The sequence below is a fragment of the Camelus dromedarius genome, chromosome 3, assembly GCF_036321535.1.
Source record: "Camelus dromedarius isolate mCamDro1 chromosome 3, mCamDro1.pat, whole genome shotgun sequence".
Classification (NCBI taxonomy): domain Eukaryota; kingdom Metazoa; phylum Chordata; class Mammalia; order Artiodactyla; family Camelidae; genus Camelus; species Camelus dromedarius.
Window position 1 is genome coordinate 50534293 of NC_087438.1, and position 24987 is coordinate 50559279.

General features: G+C 41.8%; 1 protein-coding gene across 1 annotated transcript in view; it reads left to right on the forward strand.

Annotated features, from left to right (window-relative positions):
• Nucleotides 1–24987, forward strand: part of IQGAP2 (IQ motif containing GTPase activating protein 2) — a 264054-nt gene that overhangs the window by 21859 nt on the left and 217208 nt on the right. Inside the window, exon 2 of the mRNA XM_010975017.3 lies at nucleotides 21950–22049. Coding sequence (XP_010973319.1) covers nucleotides 21950–22049 — 100 coding nt within the window. The remainder of the gene's footprint in view (nucleotides 1–21949; nucleotides 22050–24987) is intronic.

Sequence of the window (24987 nt, forward strand, 5' to 3'; positions counted from 1 at the left end):
AAGTTAGCTCTATCTCTATATATACTGACATGGGAATATGTCCCATCTATTATGTGAAAATTATTTACAGAAAAACATACTCACTGATCCATTAATGTTTTATTTTAATGTGACATATATACATACAAATTTAGAGAGCACTCTTACGGGAGTTGCGTGAAACTGTTAATGGGGGTTTCTAACGCGGATGAGAGGAGAGCTTGGGTGGGTGTTAGTATGAACGAGAACTCACATGTTACTCTCTATAGTTCTATGCTGTTTAAATTTTTTAAGAAATTACATATTCCTGTATTGCTTTTAGGAGTTGTTGTGTGAGACTTTAACTTTTAAACTCTATCAAAGTTCATTTGGTAATCTGCTGTAAGTCAGGAGAGGGAATGGCTTTCTTTCTGGGTCTGTTACTGCATCTTACCTTCCTTGTATTTTATTATATGTAGAACTCCAGCAGGTGTGGAGTTTGCACAAGTCAGCACGAGTCTGCTTGGCCTGCACCGTAGTTACCAGAAATGTTTAAGACCAGTCTTTTTGTTGTCAATTTTTGCCTTGTTTCTCTTTACTGAGAAGCCTCCCTCTCGGTGACAGGGCAGTTCCTGAGATGTGTGGTGATTCCAAGTGACCTTTGTGTAATGGCTTTAGTAGAAATTAAGAGTGGACATACTCATGTTGGCTTGAAACGTTTCAGCTTCTATTATCTCCCCAATGGAATTAACTCTATCCCTATAATCAAATTGGGGAAATTCAGGAGAATTAGAAAAGATTATGGCTTTAATAAGGTTTAAAACAATCTATATCTGAGCTAATATTCTGGAGTGGGTGTTTTCGGAGCATCCCATACCTCTCAAGAGAACGAGGTAGAAGCTAGGATGGAGATCCGGGTCTGTATTTTTAAAGGTATCAGCCCTCTACTTATTTCCTGGGTTGTACAGCAACCTAGTTATATCTCAACGATGTTATTTCAAAGAGTATCATAATGAAAACTAGTAGGAGTGACTTACCCTGTGCCAGGAGCTGTGCTGTCCTCTGGCCTGGCAGTGAACTAGATGGGTACTTCCTGTCCTTACGGCATTTACCATCTACTGACAGAGACATCGAGAAAGTGATTAGGAGGGCCTGGCTCACAACACTTTTGTAAGAGACAGTGGGCTGAATGTTGTGTTCACCTCTTTGATCCATCGTGCTCAGTGCCCTTGGAGGCCAACCGCTATGGACAACATATGGGCTCCCTTGCCCTCTGGCTTTGTGGAGATAAGTTAGTGTATTTATCTGCCTTGCGCTCTCTCCTCCCCCAGGCTGTGGGTTGGGGGTGGTGCTGGGCTCCTCTGCTGAGAGCCACCGTTCCTATTGGGTGGCCCTCCTCCCGCTCCTGTTCTTGCAGCTGAATTCTTGCTGCAACTACTCCCTCTTCTTGTCCCTTCAGACCTAGGGGAGGTGATGGGCCTCTGCTGTTGCTAGCTCCCAGGTACCCCATGATCCTTGATAATTTCCCATATCTTGTCTATGCCTTTGCCAGTAGTGCTTTCATTAAACTCTTTTTAACCCCCTGTTTGAGTACCATGCCTTCCTTTCTGTTCCCTGACTAATGAGATAATATCTCTCTTGACAAATGAGGAAGTTGGAACTTAGAGATCAGAGAATATCAGAACTGAGATTAGAATCCAGCCTATCTTATGTCAAAGCCTAATTCTTAAACTCAGTGGTTTACTATTTGCCTTTAGTGACTGGGAGAGTCTTTTTTTTTTTTAATTCTTATTTTTTATTGAAGTGTAGTAGATTTAAAGTGTTAGTTGCAGATGTACAGCAAAGTGATTCAGTTATACAGATACGCATATTTATGTATGTGTGTATATGTATTTTTTTTCAGATTCTTTTCCATTACAACTCATTACAAGAAGTCAAATATAGTTCCTATATTCAACTGCTGTACAACTATATTCCTGTGCTATACAATAGGTGGCTGGGAGATTTTCACTGTCATCTTCAAATTGAGAAGAAACTCAAGGGAAACAAGTTTCTTACCTGTTAGATCTAACTACAGAGTTATGAGGTTAAAAATCTAGTTCTTATATATTTAAATAAATGACATCTTTCAAATTGACTCCAAAAGTTCAATTTTTCATTACTTTCCTTTGGAATGCCATTAGAATCATTTTATCATCTAGGAAGGAAAAATAATTAATAGAAGCAATAAACCTTCAGTTTGCCACCTTATTTCCTTGGCTTGACTCAAGTTGACTACAGGTGGTTGGCAAACATCTTTAAGGACCAAATTTCAGGACATGTCAAAGAAATACGTAATTGAGTTGAAGGACACTCCAAAAGAGGCATGTAAAATGTGCTCAGTAGTTGGAGTGAACATAGAACTTCTCGGGTTGACTATTTTGAAGGACAGAATATTTATTCTGTGTGTGATCTCTTGATTTATAAGTGCCAGAACTTAATCGCATTACCTGAGTCTCATCTGAGTGGGTCCTGACTCTATTCATTTTCGTGACTTGAAGAGGACCTCGGGGCTGACTCGGGTGACCAGACTCCAGGGCATGCCACACTTTATTGCCTTACAACCAGAGCTGTCTGTGAGACAACACAGCCTAATGGTTAAGAGCCAGACTCATTGGTGCCAATCCAGGCTCCAAGAACTACCACTCTGTCTATGCCTTGGTTTTCTCATTGGTAACTGGAAATGATAGTCCCTACCTCCCACGGCTTTTGTGAAGATTAAATTAATTCTGTAAAGCACTTGGGGGTGATGTCTAGTACAATGATATGAGCTCAGTCGCGGTTAGTATGTTTTTATCCCTGTGAGCATCACCATCATCTTCACATCCTGGGACTCCCATTGATTCTTCCTCCCTGTCTGTGATCCATCATTCCCCTGTGTGTCTTGGTCATCACATTTCAGGGAACTTTTTTCCCTGGAAAGAATGTGGAAATTAACTCCTGAAGTACCTACTTTTGAAGAGGTTGTGTCCAAGTCATGGAGTATGAGGAAAAGAGCCAAAGGAAGGAGAAGGGATTAAAGCCCTGGTGGGAAAGGAGCTTGCTGGGAGGAGAAGGTGCTGCTCTAAAAATGCTGTGTCTTCCAAAGCCAATACTGAGGATCTGGTGGGTCTCAGATACACGTCTGGGCTGGTTTCTCCTGGTTCTGTTGTTAACTAGCTAGACACCCTTTGCCTTTCAGGCACTACCTTTTGTGCCTCTGTGTCTTCACTTGCAAAATGTTGTTCCTGCTTGTTGTTTCCCTGCCTTCTGGTTAACTTGGTCACATTGCTGCAGACAAGCATCCCTCTTGCACCTCACTCAAGAAAGCAAGAAAGAGATCCCCATGTGTCCTAAAGACAGAGGGCATTCAAAGCCCGAGTTTTGCTGAGTAGGAGTTGCTCCAGGATGGTACACATGGCATGAAGTTCAGGCATATGTGGAGTAGGGAAATGGTACTGAGCTCTCCTGGCATTAACTCCAGGAATCAGGAAGAGCTGTTTTGCCCATGAAATGGGGAGCAGAAAAACCCTACCCTTTGGCTAGGGAATTGTCCATGGGAGGAAGGAAAGGAACTGGCAAAAAAAAAAAAAAAAAAAAACAAAAAAAACTGGGATCCAAAGCCTGCATTACTCAGTAGATGAGGTTGAATTCTTGTCTGCGTGATCTGAGCCCCTCCAGCTGAAACATTAACACACAGTTGGCTAAAGCCAATGGAGAAGATTAAGGGAGCTATTAAAAAGGGACTGGGCTGTAAGACCTTCTTTGATCTACTCTGTTTCTCAGATTTTCAGTAGGAGATGTTGTAATTGTCTTCTTCCCACCCTTCCAGTTAAAAATAAAAACCCATGGTATGATTTATTTATTTATTTATTTTTAACATTTTTTTATTGATTTATAATCATTTTACAATGTTGTATCAAATTCCAGTGTAGACCACAATTTTTCAGTTATAGATGAACATATATATATATTCATTGTCACATGTTTTTCTCCGTGAGCTACCATAAGATCTTGTATATATTTCCCTGTGCTATACAGTATAATCTTGTTTATCTATTCTACAATTTTGAAGTCCCAGTCTCTTCCTACCCACCCTCCACCCCCTGGGCAACCACAAGTTTGTATTCTATGTCTATGAGTCTATTTCTGTTTTGTATTTATGCTTTGTTTGTGTTTTTTTTTTTAAGATTCCACATATGAGTGATCTTATATGGTATTTTTCTTTCTCTTTCTGGCTTACTTCACTTAGTATGACATTCTCCAGGAGCATCCATGTTGCTGCAAATGGCATTATGTTGTCAGTTTTTATGGCTGAGTAGTATTCCATTGTATAAATATACCACATCTTCTTTATCCAATCATCTGTTGATGGACATTTAGGCTGTCTCCATGTCTTGGCTATTGTAAATAGTGCTGCTATGAACATTGGGGTGCAGGTGTCATCCTGAAGTAGGGTTCCTTCTGGATATATGCCCAGGAGCGGGATTCCTGGGTCATACGGTAAGTCTATTCCTAGTCTTTTGAGGAATCTCCATACTGTTTTCCACAGTGGCTGCACCAAACTGCATTCCCACCAGCAGTGTAGGAGGGTTCCCCTTTCTCCAAAGCCTTCCTTAACTTCCAACAGTCTGATTTCTTTTCCTTGAATGAAAATGGTACAACAGTAAAACTGGGTTATAACATTGATAGTCTTTGTCATGGTACAGGCTTATGGGTTGACCGAACCCGCCGAAGAGCTCTAGTATTGAACACGTAAGCTGTGTGCACACTGTGTGTGCAGTAGGGAGGGGAAGGGAGATGAGTCCTTTGTCACACAAAGTGCACTGACTGTGTGGTGCAGTTTTAGAGCCACAGGGTGGGTATGAAAAGGCACCTGGCCACTCATGCTACCTTCTTTCACGATGAAGAGTTTCAACGGGGAGTGTGTGTAAACATCTCCCTACCTGAGTCACTGCTCAGCTGTAGCCGATTGTTGTCTGACAATATGCTAACAGAACTAAAGACCAAATTCATTCTGCTTTAAACAGTGGAAGCCTAAATACACCATATCCTGGTTGCCCACTTTTTCTGGAAAGTTGTACCGTGGGAGTGCCACCGTGGATAGTGAGAAAACATCCCCAAGTTAATAATTTCTAGTTTTAAATCACCTGCTGACTACAGAACCTTATTTCAATATAATAGTTACGTGACTGGAAGCAAAGGTTTTTATGGTAAATGAACTTTAAAGTTCAGCTTTGTCCCAGGGGACAGAACCGTATGTGGAAGAGCATGAGTTCTGGAACCCACATACCTGAGTCCAGCCTGCCTGGCCCCAGGGCTGTGGGCGAGTCCTTGGCTCCCTGAGACATATTTTCCCACGTGTAAATTAGGTCATCTGTCTAGCTGGTTGCTGGAAAGATCAGTAATTACGTGTCAGACCACTAGCACAAAGCCTGGTGAATTAACACATGGCACCTGCTGTGGGACACAGCATCCCGCATCTGAAATACACCCAGGTATTGGTCACAGAGCAGGGAATCAGCTGTAGACTTCATGGCTGAAGTTTTAGCACATTTATTGGGCCAATTCAGTTTTATGAGATTCATGTATAAAATTTTAATACTTTCTTGACACTTTTTAAAAAAATTTTAAGGTCATTTTGGTGCTTTTTTCCCTTATATTGATTTTTTAAATATAGGTATGGGGTTGAATATAAAATCCACAGACAGATGTAAACAAATGAGAAAGGAGGCTCTTCCTTGCAGTAGAAGACCTCAAAATAGAAGGAATGATAGAGTTAGAAAATCTTCGATGGATGCTAACTTTAGTGGCGGAAGTTTTATGAGGAAAAGGATATTCACATAGTCACAAAGTGTCTCCCTCCTGTCAAGTCACTTACTTATTACAAAGGAAAAAATAGCGTTTAGTGGTGAAACCTGGCATAACGTCGTCTTAACCAGTGAAGTTAACGTTACCCGTATTAAGTCAAGCCAACCTCACATGCCTCCTGATTTGAGTCTGTGAAAAGCCTACAGCTTGAGTTTTGTTATGTATTTAAGTGCAGAAGGTGCATAAGCCAGGCTGAATCATGAGAAAACGTCAGACAAAGCTAAATGGGTGGACATTCCACAGAATTAAAGGTCTGTAATCCTTGAAAACGTAATATCAACAGACAAGGGCTGATAACAGTTGGAGATTAAAGAAAGCAAGTGAGACAAGGCAGTGAAATGCATGGAACGTAGGGAAAGCTATAAAGGACATTATTGGAACAAGCGGTGAGACTTGAATATAGACCGTGGATCGGACAGTAGTGTTGTATCAATGTTAAATTTCCTGATTGGGATAATTACACTGAGTTCATGTAATCACATGCCCTTGTTCTTAAGAAATACACACAAACTAGAATATACTGAGAAGGAAAGTGGAGACACTGTAGTCCTAGGCTAGAAGAGTTCACATTCAGCATTATGTCCTCTCCTGTCTGGTCTGCTTTACTCTTGTCCCACTGTGAAGTCGGGAGAGGTATGCAGAATGCTGACAGTAAGGAAAAGATGTTTTCCTTGAGCAGAGGTGAAATACGATGTAAGTTGTGAACGTCTCATCATTACCTTTGGTTGGATGAGTAACCATGTGTAAAGAATTAGTGAGAACTCTAGGAGCAATGTTTGAGACCTGGGTGTGATGGTTATGGATCTGTCTATGAAGTATGTTATTTAGGTCTTTTTTTTTTTTCCACCGCCTGCAAGTGGATAGAAATAGAATCACATTTTAAATTTTTGAAAGTATTTTTGATAAATTAAGCTCAGGGGAAGACAGAGTTAGAAGTACTCCCATTTGGCAAGTGAGGCAGTAAAACCCAGAGAGGATTAAGTGATGCGCTCAAGGTGGTTTCTCCCAGACCTTGAACCGTCATCTTTGTGGCTTCCTGGAATTGTGTTCTTTCACGGACCAATCAGTTCTATGTTCTCTCTGGAAATAAAAGAAAGTATAAATAGAAGAAATATGAGAAAGAAAACATAGCTTCTCTTGTATAGTTTAGCAGTAGCTTTCTCTGGAAAAGAAAATGAGACCAGAGAGATGCTCGTATGAAATTCTTCCTATTCTGAAATTCTGTGGTTCCATGAAATTGGTTAAAGAGGCTAAATTCGATTTGAGATCTGTTTCTGGTGAGCCCTGGGGATATTCCTGAATTCATCACAGTGAGGCTTAAGGGGTCGGGTGTCTTTAGGACTCTCCCAGTGGTATATAAGCACTGGGATCTGCTGTTCTGTGCCTGTGTGAACTGATGGGTGAGTCCCACCAGCCCAGCTGTCTGTCTCGCTGAGGAGCAGCAGAGCAGTGGTCCAGGATGAGGTGATGGAGCTGGAATGCCAGCCTGTGTGTCTCAGCTCTGCCTCTTGCCGGCTGTGGACACTGGGCAAGGAGAATGATGAAGATGATAATCTTGATAACAGAACCTACCTCGTAGGGTTGTGAAGATGAAATGAGTTAACATTTGCAGAGAAGTTGGAACTATGCGTGGTACATGGAAAGTGCTGTATAAGCAGTTTTTTTTTTTTGATTGTAGTAAAATATACATATACAGATCTACCGTTTTAACCATTTTTGAGTGGACAGTTCTGTGGCATTAAGTACATTCATATTGTTGTACAACCATTGCCACTGTCCATCTCCAGAACTTTTTCACGTTCCCAAAATGGCACGGCCCCCATTTAACACTAACTATGCTTTCTCCCCTCTCTGCAGGCCCTGAAAACCACCATTCTGCTTCCTGTCACTATGGGTTTTTTTGTTGTTGTTGATTGAAGTATAATCGATTTACAATGTTGTATTAGTTTCTGGTGTCCAGTATAGTGATTCAGTTATACGTATATATAAATTCTTTATTACTTTTTTTGCATTATAGGTCATTACAAGATACTGAATATAGTTCCTTCTGCTATAAAGTAGGTCCTTGTTTATCTATTTTATATATAGTAGTTTGCATCTGCTAATCTCAAACTCCTAATTTATCCCCTGCATCATCTTCCCCCCACTTTGGTAACTATGTTTGTTTTCTATGTCTGTGAGTCTGTTTCTGTTTTGTAAATAAGTTCATTTGTGTCACTATTTTAGATTGCACATATAAGTGATATCGTATGATATGTCTTCGGCTTACTTCACTTAGTGTGAGAATCCCTAGGTCCATCCACCCATGACTGTTGACTACTCTGGATACCTTGGCTCATGCCAAGTACTTATTTAGAACCGAGGAACTTTCGGGTTTATATGCTGGAACGTGTACAGAATGAGTTTGTTCTGCTTTATCTGCTAAATTGGTGGAAACCTACCTTCCAAGAGCACTGTCCAACTTGAATGTGGAACAGACTTGGAACATCCAGCTGAAAACTAGCCCATCCCTGAAAAAAGATGTGGGAAACCAGATGGAATGAGAAAGTTCTGGTTTCTCTTTGCCCCGCATTTTTTCCTCTTGATGTGCTCCCCTACTTGGTGAGCACGGTCTCAGGGATGCTGCAGGCACCGATGCGTTAAGGGGGGGTCACATCACTGTGGATCACAGCAAGGGGTGGTAATCAGGGGCAGAGCCAGACTGCGGGGATGGTGGGTGGAGTGCCTTGGACGAGATGCTCCCCAGGAATGACACCTCCCAGCTGGTTCTCTAAGCCGCCTGCACACATGCAGCCAAGCGTGAGCCGAGCTGGCATCAGCACCGGGTACACGGGACACTGGCTGCTGCCTGAGCTCTCCATGCTGTGACACCCGGTCCTGGTGGGGTGCACCCCAGTGCCAGCACAGTCCACACAGCGCATCGGCCTCGAATGCCGATTTTACTAAGTTTGGAGGCGGGAACTCCTTACATTTTAAATACTGAATCACAGATCAGTTGTGGAGTAGAATGCAAAATGGATGATTGTTTTTAAGAGTGAGACTGAAATTAGACAATTCATACTTATTGGGCTTTGAGCTGTGCGCCGACACACTTTCACCTCCAGTTGTTTCTGTGTGTTTACTCTCTTCTGCATTTAGGGTTATTTTCCTACAGAAGAACTCATTAATACGCACTGTGGGAAGCTTCAGTTTGTGTGGAGGTCCAGAGAGGGCTCAGAAAGGCAGGTTTGCCTCTCCTGAAGGCAGCTTGCCGGTTAAGAGTGGACTACTGCTAGGCTGTGCTCTCCACCTGTTGGCTGTGATCTTGGAAAAATGATTAAGCTGTCCCAAGTCTCTGTTTGCACATCTGTAAAATGGGAAGAATACCAGCGTCACAGGATTGTTGCAGGTTAAATGCGGGAACACTAGTGCTGGGAAAAACCGAGTCATGGAAATACTCTGGGGGCTGTGGAAGTGTGGCTGTCAAAGAGCCAAAGCCTCACCAGCTGTTTCTACCAGCCTCTCTGCTAGTCATCTCCTACGTCATTCTACACGCTGTGATTCGCAGGCTTCTTTGTTTTTTCTCAACTTCTTTTCTCTACTCTTTATCTCTCTCCCTACCCCTCAACCTCAAGATGCCTCTTTTTTTTCTCTCAAAGTGATGTCAAGGGGGAGGGAAGGCTGAGTTAGGAGAGGGTCTGGAGCTGCCCGAGACCGTTCCAGAGGAGCCCACCTCAGAGAGCACAAAAGTGCTGGGTGTGCTGCGCCGGGCTCTGATGGGCAGAGCGTCAGGATGGCAGTGGACGGAGCACTGGGAGAGGAGACAGGGAACCAGGGATTTTGAAGAGCAGACCTAGGGCTGTTCCTTCCACCTCCATCCCCACTCCCAATGGATGCCACTTTGCGCATGTTCCAAGAAAAAGCAGTGTTGTTGACTCTGGATACAGGTGGACTGGTAAAGTGAGAAACTTGGTTTGAGCATTTAACAGTGATGACAGTAGTTGATGTCACTGCTGTTACAACTGATGCCCACTGCACTTTCTATGGAACTGCACAGGAAGTGAAGTGGGTTGTTAGACGTGCCAGGCTACCTTTGTTGCAAGAGCTCTTGTCCACAGATGAAACTCTGCCCCGCTCCTTGACGATGAGCTGTCATCTGATTTTCCCACTGTTACCACACAACCTGTACTCCCTTCGGCTGCCCTCCTGAGGGACAGCTGTACAACATCCGGGACCGTCTCCCTGTTCCAGAAGTTGAGACTTATGGAACGGTGCGGAGGGGAGGAGGGGAGACCTTGAGGGCTGAGGGATGGGACAGGAGACAAAGCACAGAGGTGCATCTTGAAGTGCACGTGCAACTTTCTCATCTTTCTTGTCCTCTCTGGCTGCATTTCTCAGCTTTCTCCCCCCTCCTCCAACACCTGCCTTCAAACTCTCTTAATCTAGAAAACTGGCTCCAATTAATCCTGTCATTGAATAATCTCTTCTCTTCCCACTGGCTTTTCTGCTCTTTGTCCTATTGTTAGTTTGTCTTTTCTTCAGAGATTCTCCAGACTTTTCTCCAATGTTAAATGTGTTTTCTGTTAGACTGTAGACTGTGAGGGGCACGGAGTCCCTTCTCCCACCTCATCTCATCCCTTCTCTCCACCCTTGATATGTACTGTGACAACTTAACCGCTAGTTAGAGACTTTGCCACTTACTAGAAGAAACACATTCTGTTGTTGTTGTATTTATTGGTCTTAATTATAAGCCACTTGGAAGGCATTTTAGGACTCTGCATGTCCATAATTCTCTGCCAGCATTTTGCACCTAGTGGACCTGTCGTAAGAATAAATTTCCATCCTCACTTAGCTTCATAAATGTGGATATTTTCTGCACAAATGCTAGCAGGGCTCTCATGTCTGGAGTAGAAACAATGACTTAATTCTGAAAGTGTATTCGAATCCTCTAAGGAACCTGTGCTGACACACAATTTGGCTATCTCCTCTGATCTGCAGGAGACCAGGCTGCACAGGGGTTTACGTATAGTACCATGGCACAGTCGCCAGCCAGAAAAGAAATGCCGGAAGGAGATCAGTTATTAATTGAAGTCTGAAGCAGAAGAATGTGAATTGTATTTAAGGTGGTTGCTCTCCTGGCTGCTGTATAAAGTTTTTTGAGCTTTGGACCAAAGAATTTTAATTTCTGAAGACTTTGGTGTCTTTCATTGTGTTTCTCAGAACATCCATTTTTCTCAACTTGGGATCTTGTCCTTTCTGTGAGCATGTTAGAACAAAAAGTGCACAACAAGCCAAAACCAAAATGTTTTCAGCTTTGTTGCCCAAGTGGGGTAAATTCTTTCCCACAAGAGCGCCGTTCCCAGGGTATTTTCTACACTTTCCAAGTAGTTTACAAAATCGTGGTTTGTATACATTCTCCTCAGCCTGCAAACACGACTTTAGCTTCACCCACTGTTGCCAACTCAACTCCCTTCCCACATCGGCCATTCCATTTCCTCCTACTGCTCCCTGTATTGTTGACCTTAAAGAATAAAAATATGTTTGCCTTTATATAATAGGGTACCTCCGAAAGTTCAGTAAAAACTAAACCAAAGCCAAGAGTTGGATTGAAATACAAACCAGCTCTGTCATCTACTAGCCTGGGATCTTGAGCAAAGCACTTACTGCATCTTAGTTTTAGTTAAGTGGATGTAATAACACTGGCCCTCTATCTGATGGAGCTGTGACAGTCATATGAGCTAACTGAAGTGGTAGCACTTGATATATAAATACAGATGACTTCTGTGAAACCAAAGAGCGCAACATATTTGGTAGAAGTCCTGTTCTTTGATGCTGGCGTCCTCCAGTCTCCCACAAACCCTAAATGTGCGAGTGGACACTGGTTTTCATGTCCTGCTTAAAAGCCAGAGAAGCTCCCTGTTCATTAAAACTAGCCTGAACTGCTTTTGTCCAGAATTAACTTGGACTGTATTCTCTCTCCTTGACTGTATTGCCAACATACCTCCATTTGCATAGTATGATCCATCTGAGAGCTGAATTTCTGGCACTCTTTAAAAATCGACTGTCCTGAATCATGTGTTAATTCACAGTCACTAACAAACAGCATATGCTTGCATTAATAGGACCCTTCTGTTCTATGTCCTCGCCTTTAATTGAGTCTGTTTTATTACACTTCTCTTCTAAATGTTTAGGTTGAGGTTTAACGCCGGCTCCTTTGTGTATCCCTGCGACAGTGGGACGCCTTCGTGTTGTTCCCCTTGAATTATACAAACCTGTCTTTCTGGAAATCGGCACATCGGGTGACTTTCTGGTGCTGTGCCACGTGCAGTTTCCACCTCCAACATCTGAAGTCACAAAATGAGTTGGCTGCTCTTTGTTGGCTTCCTTTTTCTTCCCCCGTACCGTGCTCTTCTTCATCCTGTTCGTTCTGTTGCCAAATTGTGTGCTTGCAAAGCACACCCGTGTTTTTCTTCTCCTTAAGACTTGTCAGGTTTCGTATCGCATAGGCTCGCCTTCTCTTCTTCCTCCAGGTTAGGTCCCCTTCTGTTCGTTCCCTTTCATTTACCTCTTCCCCCCATTCTCTCTCAGTAGCTGACCATACCCAAGCTAGATGGGCAATTAGACCTTCCAACAGAATATCGTGCCCTTGGTTGTCTTCCTCTCTGCTGTCTTTGAACTTGTGTGTGTGGGTTTTACACAGTAAAGCTGACTGAATATTTATCATAAATTTTCAATGTCTGTGATCATTTTCCAGAAGTTTAAATGGGTCATAGGTGCATGAGAGGCATGTTTCTTCAGTGGATTTGGCATTAAGATTTATTCCCTGTCATGTTTTAAATTTTTTTCTGTAACTGAATATTAAAACACACTTAATCCTTTGTTACTTCTGATCTAGATAATTAAATCTATACATGTCAATGGTGTGGAGCCATGGGAAAATGTCTAAGAGTCAAAAAAGTTAAGAAACAACAAATTTCTTCTGTGTAGACATAGTAAACAAACTTTTGGTTACCAGGGGGAAAGAGGTTGGGAAGGGATAAATTGGGAGTTCAAGATTTGCTAATATTAACTATTGTATATAAAATAGGTAAACGACAAGCTTCTTCTGTATAGCACAGGGAACTATATTCACTATCTTGTAGAAACCTATAATGGAAAAGAATATGAAAACGAATTTATCTATGTATATTATGACTGAAACATTATGCTGGACACCAGAAATTGACACAACATTGTAAACTGACTATACTACAATAATAATAATTTTTAAAAAGTTAAGGGAACACCCCCAAAGCCCTCCTTTTGGAAACAAATGCTCTAACATGTTAGTATTTCCTTTTAGGCTTTTTTCTTTTTGATTATAGTGCATATAGTAACATCTTATATAATCATTATAGCAGTATATACACACAAATACATATATACACTATGTGTACGTGTGTGTACAATTAAAATTGTGGTGCTTTTTAAAACTTATATGGCTTCAAATACATTCAATTTGCAAGTTACCTGGGAGATAGATGCTACAGCTGCAGAGTGAGGGGAAGATTGAGTGTAATCAATTATCCGTGAAAGACGAGCTGATGATCTGTTGTCTTTATCATTCATGTCTCTAAGTTTTTTTAATCTTATAACTTATTTAATAATTGATTATATTTGAATATAGCTTAAATAATTTGAAATATCTGTGACTTTAAAATATTAAAAAAAAATACTACACCAGCTTCATGAGGGTAGGTGGAATTACTCTCTTTGTACAGCTGAGGCAACTGAGTGTCGAGTTAGCTCTTTGGTAACCGGGTGTGACAGTGTTACAGGCGCCCAAAGCCACTGCTCTTTCCTGTCAGCCGCACCCCTTTTTAAATCACGCTTCTTTGTCAGCGTAGGCAGAAATTCACTCTTTGCAGGAGAAGAAGAGTGGAATGGAGGAGGGTGCCTCAGATGGGAAAAAGAGGTAGATTTTCTCAAATGTGTTCTCAGCATTTATTGGCCACATGACTTGGCTTATGATGTGATGTATCTTGTAAGTAGCGTCGTTTAGTTTTGTGTGTTTTTATTTTGGCCTTGTACGTCTTGCATTCCTGATGCAGTCTAACGTCACAGTGCTGAATGTTATCTTGATTTTTTTTTCCTTTGTTGGACTACTTTTGAGGTTTGTGCATTTCTGAGAAATAAGCCTATAATTTTACTGTCTGTACTTTCTCAAGAGAATAGCATTAATTGACATGGTTTCCAGCAGGAAAAAGAAAGCCACGTTGATTTATCTGCATTAGTGAGAGATCAGTAACACCATTAACAACACCCTCAGGAGGGCCTGACCACCACCAGCCCAGTCATCGAACATTTTTATGCAGGGAAGCAGCGGCACTCCAGTAAAGCAGAAAGATCAGAACTGGGGAATCAGAGTGGTTTCAGATACCAGTTCTGCCACTGAACTTTCATGAGGATCGTTAGAATTACCTAAACCTAAATGACCCAGCCTCTGTGGGTTTGTTTCCCACCAGCATAGTAGAGATTCAAATCCGTATCTTAAAGGGGGATAAACGATAATATATGTAGAGTATCTGGCACATGGCAACTGCTCATTATGTGTTAATCCCTTCTGTCTGCTACTTTTCACACGTGTATCACGAAGGGCTCATACGGATGAGAGAAATAGAACCCATGCACTTGAAACATGGGAAAAAGCCCTGCTCGCAACCAACAGGCTGTTTTGTTTTCTTGCACTTACTTTTGAACCATTTGTGATTTATTGTTTTTCTCCTAATGGTCAAGGAAACCTTAGGCCAAGCCTCCCCATTCTAAGTCTTCTAAGACCCCTAGCTTTGTGGAGATACCCTCTCATATTCTGGGTTATTTGGAGTCGTTTTTTGAGAGGATAGGGGCAGTGACTTGTTACTCCTTGAGAGCAGCCCAAGGAACTGTCATTACATAACCTGCTAAGTCTGTTTAATAGTTGCAAACTATCATCGTTCCCACGGGGTATTTAAGTTTAGGTAATCATCTATGTCCTTAAAATATTCATTAGATGTAGAAAACAGGGAGGAATCATTTTAGGGCTGGTTCTTAAAAATTTGGAGCATTTTTGCACTGACCATCTTAAGCATAAAAAGTTCACATTCAATTGAGATGAGTTTAATTCCTTTCCCTCCCTTTAAAATTAGTAGAAGCTTATCCAGACTAAAGATTTTACAATTCCTTCTGTAATTTTAACTGTTGGGGTTAAAAATTCTTAAATTGGTCTTGGAAACTTGATACTCCATTCTTCCTCACTGAGATCTGTGTGGGGGTGACGAAGTGTGTAGGAGAAGGCAGTGAACAAATGGAATTTTCCCTGTGCCTACTTAGTAGCAAAAGAGGTGTTTTTTCCCCCCAAATGTTTTTGCAATTATAATTAAGAAATCCCAAATCTAAGAATCATTGCTTTTAATTCTTCTCCCAAATTGAGCAAAGTCCTAGATAGGCCCTTCCCTCCCCTCCAAGACTACAGGTTGGTCCACCTCTGTATGTGGAACTTAACATCTTCATGGTCTGCTTTGAGTTTCTAGATTACTTAAAAACAAAAACAAAACAATCTTGTTCAAGTTTGCACAGTGGACCAAAAGTAATTTTACTCCCATGTGCAAGTTTTAGAAATGAGATCCTGTTCTAAAAAGGTGTCCTGGGTTTTGAGATCTAGGCTTGCTAGAAACAGGTGGCATCTTAGGTGCTCAAGTTTGATCACATTCTTGGGGGAAAAAAAGTTTGGGACCTTTTGTATCAAAGTAGGATCAAAGAACTCTTTTTCATATGTCGATCTTAAAGCTATGTACATTTAAAAACATAGTTGCAGGAAGGGATCAACTTTCCCAAAGCCTCAAATGTTTCTCATTTTTCTGAGTAATTCTAACAAAGAAACTAACTGTTCTGGGCCTTACTGGAAACATGACATCAGTAGCCAGAGACTCTAACTCTTGTAAGGAAATGTGTAGTTTGTTGGTTACCCTTCTTTGCCTTCCTAGGAAATTCGTCTAATGCTGAACTTGAAGATTTAGGGCTTTGTCTGATTAGAGGAGGTGGCCACAGTCCTTTCAGCCATGTGTAACCTGAATATCCCCTAAAGTTGTGTGTTGATTTTTAACAGAGTTCTTAGAAATGTATGATGGAGGAGAAGTTCCAGGAAAGGTGTGGAGGGCAGGCTTCAAATACAGTTCACCTTCCCTGGGGATCTGGACAGTGTGGCTGTTACCATCAGGGCTTGGACTGGTAGGACCAGACTTGTGGAGGACATAGCATCTCTGCCCTTCAGTAAGCGCAAGGCTGAGCACACCAGTTAGCAGACTTTACTGCACACCTACCGTTCACCTGGCACTTGGTAGGGATGTGGAGATGGATGAGATGTGAGCCCCTGCACTCTGCGTCTCATAATTGTCACGGCTTCATGTAACCTTCGGTGTTCTAACAGATGGGGTGGCCATATCTATTATTGACTCAGATTCTTTTGGGTGCCTGGGAATATGTATCAGGTTGCTAGTAACTTCAACCCCAGGTCTGCCTATTTTTCAAAAGAAAATTCAGTTTAGGGAAGTCTGATCATGTGGTCCTTTTAAAGCATAAGATTAAATAGCTGTGAAATACTTCAGGAAGCTGGTATGAAGCCAAAATATATCACGGGTCAGTTGACTCAGTATCAGCTTACTGGAAATCTTGGACTTGGGGTTCTCTCATTTTTAATTCCCGCCCTTGTACCCTGCCCCAGTTTTAGGGTCTCAGAATCAATTCACTTCCTTGGGGGTATACATCCTATATCAGATATCCTATATCTGCTAGCCATCCTATATGTTCTGAGAGTCTGGAGATAGCCAGACTCCCAGGTGTACTGGGAGGTGTACTCTCCCAGGTAAAGGGCAGTCTGAACTCTCCCAGGATGGTTCAGTACATGTTTGAATTGAATGACATACCTGAGGATATTCAGGATTCCTTACAGCAGTTTTAAGTCACACCGAATAACAATGTGTACATAAAATGCTCAGCTGTGGTATGTTTCTATGAACTGATGACTCCTATCATATTCTTAATCCACTTTTCCTTTAATTTTTATAAAATGGAGATTCCCAACCCTGGTTTTGTGATTCCTGCCCACCCTCCTTCCAGGATATCCCCATTTACCTAAGCATCCTGTAATTATGCCAAAGTTTTAATTGTTTAAGTCTAATGAAAACTTCATGTGGGACTTTGTGTGTCATACTTGTCACTTGTGTCCAGTCCCTAGGAGAGACTGGCACAAAGCAGCCCCTCTAATATTTGTTGAACGAATGGATATATTTTAATACAAAGGAGATGGTGGCCTTGGTGTGAGTGTGTGAAGGGAGCAAGTAGAGTGGCCCAGGGGACCAAGCGACCATACCAACTCCTTAATGTACAAGGTTGGTCTCGGGCTATTTTTACAGTGGATTTCTTGGATGTTCTTTGAGAAATGAACTCCCTAAGGTTCCTCCTGTCTCTAATTTTATAATTCTATTTCAAAACCTTTCCTACCAACTCATTCTGTTGCTTAAACCTCTGAATAAGCCCTGTGTTGTGATTTCCCTAGAATGTTCTTGCCTGACCGTCTTTAGCCAACGTCAGCTGACATTACAAAGGGAATTCGTGCGTTGCTCAGACTTTAGGAAGTTGTTCCCCACAATGTTCTCCTATTTCTTAAGTTTCAAGGCAGCAAGTAAAGATGGACTTTAGAAGAAGTCTCAGTTAATCAGTCTGCTTTAAAATAAAAGCAATTCCAAAGGCAGTCTTAAGCGATCTTCCGTTGGGTTTACTGGTGGTGAGCGCCTTTCGTGGCTCACTCAGATGTAGCAGTAGTGTGGCTCTGGGCAAAGAGTGGGGATTGAGGTGCTGAGGGACCTCAGACTCAGCCTTGGCTCTGCTGTTGACCCAGCGAGTAACCAGAGGTGGTCCCTTTCCCTTGCATGACTCCATCTCCTGGTTTGTAAGACAGAGATAATGCCTGTCTTTCGGGGAGATTATGAAAACCACACAATAACATGGAAAAGTGCTTTATAGAGGGCAGAGTCAGGCTTAAGCGAGTTGTTTTTTCTGCTGCATGATGGCTCTTTAAATGGCAGGATTCTCATCCAAGCCAGTGGCTCTTATCAGAAGTTGCTACTTAGTAAATGTTGACTAATGCAGAAATATTTGCAGGCCACCCCTCTGGCCCAGAGGGATCTGCTTTTGTGGTGATGGAGACATTATCTCCCTTGTAATCTTGCCATATGCTTTGACGATAGGTCAGGAAGGAAGGAAGGTGAGGTTGAAGTGTGTGTGGTTGGATGGGCAGTGGCCAGGTATGTGGTCAGGAGGGAAGGAAGAGATGTATTAAAAGAAGGTGTATGAGGACAGAAAGTTTTTGTTTTGCTCACTGCCCTGTCCCTGGTGCTTTGACTCATGCCTTGTCCATAGAATCTATGAATTGAACATTAGCCAAGTGAAGTCTATGGAATGGTACTGTATTTGCTCCATCGGTGACTACACTCTTATTTTACTCAGGGTCAGTAGGCAAATGAAACTACCCCACATAGATAGTTTAAAGCCTGTTTATTAACATACCCTGATAAAAGATTATTGGTTCATCAGATATTTTTATGGAGCATACAGCCTGTGCAGGGGAGCTTGCTGGACACCATGAGGACACACATATGTCTTCTAGGAATTTACTAGTAAACTGAGCAGTATAGGAAGCACCAGGAGAAAGGACTGTAAACAGGAATCAGGGGAGACTTTGTGAAGGAAGTGGCTTTTGAGTTGAGCCTCAAAGATGGTCAGAATTCCATCAGCCATGGCCGATATGTTACAGTTGCAATTTAAAGCTTTGTGGGGGGTGTGTGTGTGTTTTAATTCAAATGTTAAATCAGATCTTCTCTTTGGACAGGGTGATGTCAGAGTTTGATACTCCTCAGTGGCTCTGGGTTGCCAGAATCTTGCATGGCTTATAGAGGCCTGGGGACCAGTGCTGCTGGCACGTCTGCCTCTTCCTGGGTGGGCTGGCTGAGGCTGGAAGGAAGCAGCAGCCAAGAGGGAAGGGTGCAGTGAGAATGCCTTCTTTTGAATGTGAGCCCAACATTCACACTGACAAGTTGGGGAGGGTAGAATGAGCAAGTGGACTCCACTGGGAGTTTTGTATTGCTTTCAGGCTTTTAACATGTCTGAAGATACCATAAAAATGGGAGGTTGTCTTTAGACTGAAATTCCAATGAGAAATTGGTAGTCATGGGGTGTCCTGGAGATTAACTGTTAGGAACAGTGGAGATGGAGGATTAGGCGATGCTATGTGGGCATGCCAGGTATGTCCTAAGAAAACCCAAGATGAGAAAATCATAACCTATGAAGTATATTCACTGTGGGGTGACTGTTAGGTCACTTAGTGAAGATTCACTAAAAGGTAATTGTTTGGCAAATATTTGAGTGCACTCTGTGCAGGGAACCACGCTAGACGTGAAGGAGACATAAAGATTAAGCAACAGACTTGTTTCCTCTAAAAAATCCCCAGTTTGGAGAGGGAGATGTGACCCAGTTACAGTGGGGGCCACCATGACGAGTGATGTGCTAAAACGTGGACCAATGTGCTGAGGGGAGGGGATGGATTCTGACTTCGAGATCCACAGAATTTTGCTTGAGGGGATGCAGAAATGTCACACACAGCTGGGAGAATGGCTTTCCAGGCAGAGAGATGGTGGAGAACAGAAGAACTCAAACTTGAAAGGGAGGGGTGTGAGCCTGGGATGTGGTGCCACAGGGAAATGGAGGCTTCATATAGTGGAGGAGAGGGAGTATGTTCTATTTTAGAACTTTGTTCTGTAGGAAATGGGGGCTCCATGAAAGCTTTGGAGAGAGACTACTGTCAGCAGGACTCTGTGTTAGGAAGATGCTTCTGGTGACAGTGAGGAGAATGGCTGGAGGAGGAGTGGTGACTAGGGGGCCGTTTGAGGGCTGTTGCAAGAATTCAAGGGGAGATATGTCAAAGGCCTGGACTCTTGGAGTGGACGTGTAGAGGAGAGTTGTTTGACAGCTTTGGTACTTGTCCTAAATCTGAGTCCTCTCTTCTAAAGTTGAGATCAGATTCAACTTGTTAAGAAAAAGAAGATGATTTTGACAAATACAAATCTTGGTTGACCCCTGTTGGTGGTCTGGGATGCCATCTCTCTGTTCTAAGGAATAAAGCCACAAGGCAAACTTGGGAGTCGTAGGATGGGGGTATGCGGAAAAGGACAGGGTATGGGAACTCCTGCTCCTTTGGCCCTCCTTTTGTTGAAGACCAGCCTGTCCCAGCACTCTTCCGGCCTCTGCTGCTGGTTCTTTTTCTTCATCATCCATTAACAAAGACATTTCCCCAAGTTCTTCTGGACCTGTTTCCTCCATCCCATCCAAATATTTCTAGCCCTGAGGTTTCTGCTCTTCACCTGGGCAAATGGCCTCTCAGCCCGTTTGCTCAAAGGTAAAGTGGGATAGACTGTGTCCCTGCCATAGAGAGTCATGAGACTTCAATGAAACACTGCATAGGAGACGCTGCCTATGGCCTTGAAGAAAAATAAGTGCTCAATAAATAAGCATCTGGTACGTATTTCCATGCTTATGGTACTGTCATTTTTACATTGATGTAAATGTAATTTTCCCTTTCTTTTGAGTTCTTTGAGGGTTTGGTATTATTTTGACTGATTGCTTGATTGGTTGGTCGGTTGGTTGGTGGGGGGAGGTAATTAGGTTTTTTTGATTTTGGAAGAGGTACTGGGACTGAACCCATGACCTTGTGGGTGCTAGGCATGCGCTCTACCACTTGAGCTATACCCTCCCCTGGTCTTATTTTTAGGTCTGAAGCATTTAGCATGGTCCTTGCCCAGTAAGAGTTTAGATTGAGATCTTAATTCCTTTTGTCTACCAAATTGATATTTTGGATGCCTCACCAGTAGGCATGAGATGGGCCTTTCTTAGGGATGGAGGGGTGACCTTCACATCCTTATCTCTTCTGCTTGGGACCAGGGTTCTCCTTTAGGAAACGCTGACTGGGGACTGACATGCCTGCCTCATGTGATCAGAGCCTTGCTGCTCGCACACATTGTCTTCATTAGACGAGTAGTCTGCCAAATGAGAAACCAAATTTGTTTTATGACCATCAGAAATAAAGTTCAGGACTGTAGAGGGAAAAGGGGTCCTTTTTATGAGCAAGGAGTATTGTCATGTAAATAGACAGCGAAGAGTTGGCTGGTGTGATCCTTGGCTGCTGTGGGGTACTTGAGGCCGCGGGCGGAGGAAGTGCAGTCAGGAAATGGGGAGGCCCCGCGTTCTCTACAGAAAGGCAGGGCTGAAGTGTGGCAGTTTATAAATCAGGCTTGTGTTGGAGTAAAAAGTGTGGGCTTGAAAACTCTGCTCACTAGCTGTTTTCATGGCTTTTTTCTTTTGGATACCTGTGGACCAGGAAAGTTAGCCTTGTAAAGGCCAGGAAATAAGCAAGGGATGAATTTTAGTGACTTTGTCATCTGTATAATAGGATTTGGGTTGGGTGAGACGCCTTCATTCCCTCGAGGAATGGGAAAGCACGGGTACTTATAGATTCTTCGTTCAACCCCAGAATTTCTGGGCTGGTCCAAGCAGAGCCATTGGACCAGTTCTGCAGGCTTGTTGAGGAAAATTGTTGCCATAGATTATGCTCTAATTAGTTTGAGTCTGTCTAAATCCTATGGCATCATGTCTATGAAATCTGATCGCAGGGGAAGTGGGTACAGCTCAGTGGTAGAGTGCCTGCTCACATGCACAAGGTCGTGAGTTCAACCCCCAGTACCTCCATTAAAAGAGACAGACAGACAGACAGACGAATCTAGTTACCTCCCCTACAAATTTGTTTAAATCTGATTGCTATTCTCCTATTATTTAATGTCATCGTATACTCCAATATTGCATTTTTTTTTTTTTTTTTGCTAGAAATAGTATAACATTGTCAAATAGAAAGGCAAATCTCTTCCTGTGCTGGGTGTCTCAACACCCCGATCTCTCAGTGCTTGGTGTTGAGCTGTCTATGAGTTTTTCCTAGCTGATTGTCTCACTATTTGATGGACACAGCCTTTATAAGTGATGTGATGTTATCCTCTATTTCTAGCTATTGTGGACGATGAAAGACTCTCTGCAGAGGAGATGGATGAGAGGAGGCGGCAGAATATTGCTTATGAATATTTGTGCCACCTGGAGGAGGCCAAAAGGTAAGACTCAGACTTAGCCTATTTGTGTACCTTCTCTTGGAGATGAGATTTGGGGTTTTATATTGTTAATAACTCGTGTGCAGTCTTGTTGAGAGTAAGGGAGAAGAACCACCTGTACTTTGTAAATGGCAGAATTGAGAAAACGTTGCTACCACAGCCAAGGTCAAAGCACTAAGGAGGCAGCTGTTCCTTTTTCTTCCCCCAGCCTCCCAGGAAATCTCGAGGCAAACGGCAGATTATTTCAAAATTTCTCATCTCACTGGCTTGGATGTGGGGGAGCAGCAGCGACTTAAACACAACTTCCTTTTCCTCCTGAGCTTCCTCATATCTTTCTCCCAATCCTCCCCCAATGATTATAATTATTACTATTATTTTAAGTTAATATACAATTATATATTCCTAAATGCTCAGTAGAAAAATAGCTTTTTGGACTGACGTCCATCGTTCACTAAGCTGGAGAGTGGGTTTATGACAGCAATCTCTTTTTTAACCCATGGGTGTGTGTCCACTTCGGATACTTGTCTCTAAAATCACATTGATCCTTTTAGGCTTTTTAGATTACAAGTAAGTTTACATTCTCCAAGGAGAAAGTGAAGGTAAAGAAAGTATTTGCTCTTAGGCCTCTTCGGTATCAGGGAAATCAGAACTTTGCCCTTCGGCGGGTTAGTACTTCAGCACCCTTATGCCATGAGTTAGATTCTGATTTAATGCTTTGTGCTGTGATCAAGCAACAGTACTGTTCCGTGGAGAGGTACATTAGCTCTCTTATCTATACAGAAAGCAAACATTGAGTTAATAGTCATTGGTGTTAATTATCTCCGATTTCTGGTAGTGACCTACAGAGCTAGAAGAATGAGGGTTTTAATCAGTGTTTTTTTTAGAACATTCAGTGACACATGCACTAATTTGGCCTCAAAATTGCTTAAAAGAGGGTTTTCCAGGGTTGTTTAACATTTTAACAGTGTCTTGTAACTCTAAGCTCTAAAGGCTAAGTTTTAAAGGTTATTTAACATGGCTGTGAAGTCGATAGGTGGCAGGTCACTGAAGATTGACTATCGGTCTAAGATGTTTAAAAACATGCTTTTAGTCAAATTGTTGCTAAAGTTAGTTAAGGGGAGTGATTCATAGACATCCAAAACAAGCATGCTTCCAATGAAAACGTTTAAGCAAAGTTAGTGCAGACTTCCTCCCGACACAGACTTTACGTATTAAGTTTTTTGCCTCCTGGTTTTTAGAAGCGGGGAGCAGCGTCACACAGAGGAGAGGGTGTGAGATGGGGAGTCACTGGGGTGAATTTCCTGATCTCAGCTCCACCACTTGTGAGCTCTGTGACCTTGGACAGGTCATCTAACCTGTAGGAAAACTGCAGTTTTGTCTCCTCTGTAATGGGATGAGAAAGATGTTACCACTACCTGCCCTACTTACTTCATGGCTTTTTAAAAAACAATTTTAAATCAACTACAATAAAAAAGGTACAAGTGTTCTGTAGACTATAATGCTGATCAAGTGTATGGTGATAACCTAAGCATAGGTTTCTTCTGAATGGATGAAAGTTGTATCAAGATAGCTTGGGAGCTTGTCATCTTCTTTGGTGTTGTCAAAATTCTGTAGTTGAATTTTGTTTTAAGAGAGTCAACATGACACAACATTGTAAACTGACTATACTTTAATAAAATATGTATATACAAATAAAAAAAATTTTTAAAAAGGAATAATAGAAACTTGTCACAGAATTTTGAAGGAAAAACAAAAACAAAGAGTCAGCATAACAATTAACCCATGCTCTTGGAAGAAAGCTTCCTTAGGAATCTCAGGAATAGTTTCATTGAAAGAATAGACTGCAAAATAGACAGTTGTTTTTTTTTTCTCTTAGATGGTTTTCATAAATTTATTTTCCAAGAAGAGATTAGATATAATATGTATTTATGAAACTTTTATTAAGATCTGAACATTTCTTGTGACTTTCAGGGAAGCTGATTTTTGGTCATAGAGTATGTAAAAAATTTATGGCTGTTAATAGAGATGTGTGCTGTGATTTCAGAAAGCATAGTATACAGAATTCTGATGGTCCCGAGCTCAAGAAATAAATGAAGGGGTGAATCAGTCTCTGTTCAAAAAGTTACTGATTTGAGAGGGTATATTGCCTGATTGTTTTACAATGTTAATGCCTTAGGAATTCATCATATTGAGTTTGCCTATAGTGCATGCATGTGCATATGTTCATGTGAGTGTAGTTTCTCTAGAATATTGAGTTTCTATTAAATGGTACACTTAGAATGTGTAAGTTTAGCTGGGAACTATTTCTTGTTTGTTTCAGTTGAACTGATTTTAGTGCATTTTAGCCAGAAACATCTTGGGTTCTGTCTTTGTGCCTCTAATTTTTTACTTCCAGAGGTGAGAATTGGAAGGATATCTAGCTTATATGTCCTGTAACTCAGAATTTTAAAAAATTCAGAATTGTTGTAGTCTAGCATACCTTTAATTTTGGTTTTCTTAATTTTAAAATGCTGTGATCATTTGTCTCAGACCATTTAAAAGTTCCTTTATTCAGAGGGGGATATCACTACCAATGTTATAGAAATTTAAAAGATGTTGAGGAAATGCTGTGAACAATTGTACACCAGCAAATTAGATAACCTAAAGGAAATCTACAGTTTCCTAGAAAGACATAAACTACTAAGACTGACTCAGGAAGAAATAAAATCCGAATAGACTCACAAGTAAAAAGATTGTTACTCGAAACCCTTCTCACTCTTCCAAAAAATATAAGAGGAGGGAACACTTCCTAACTCTTTCTTTTGAGACCAATATTGCTCTGATACCAAAACCAGACAAAGACACCTTAAGAAAACCATAGACCAAAATCCCTTATGAATATAAATACAAAAATCTTCAATGAAACACAAGCAAACTGAGTCCAGCAACATATAAAAAGGAC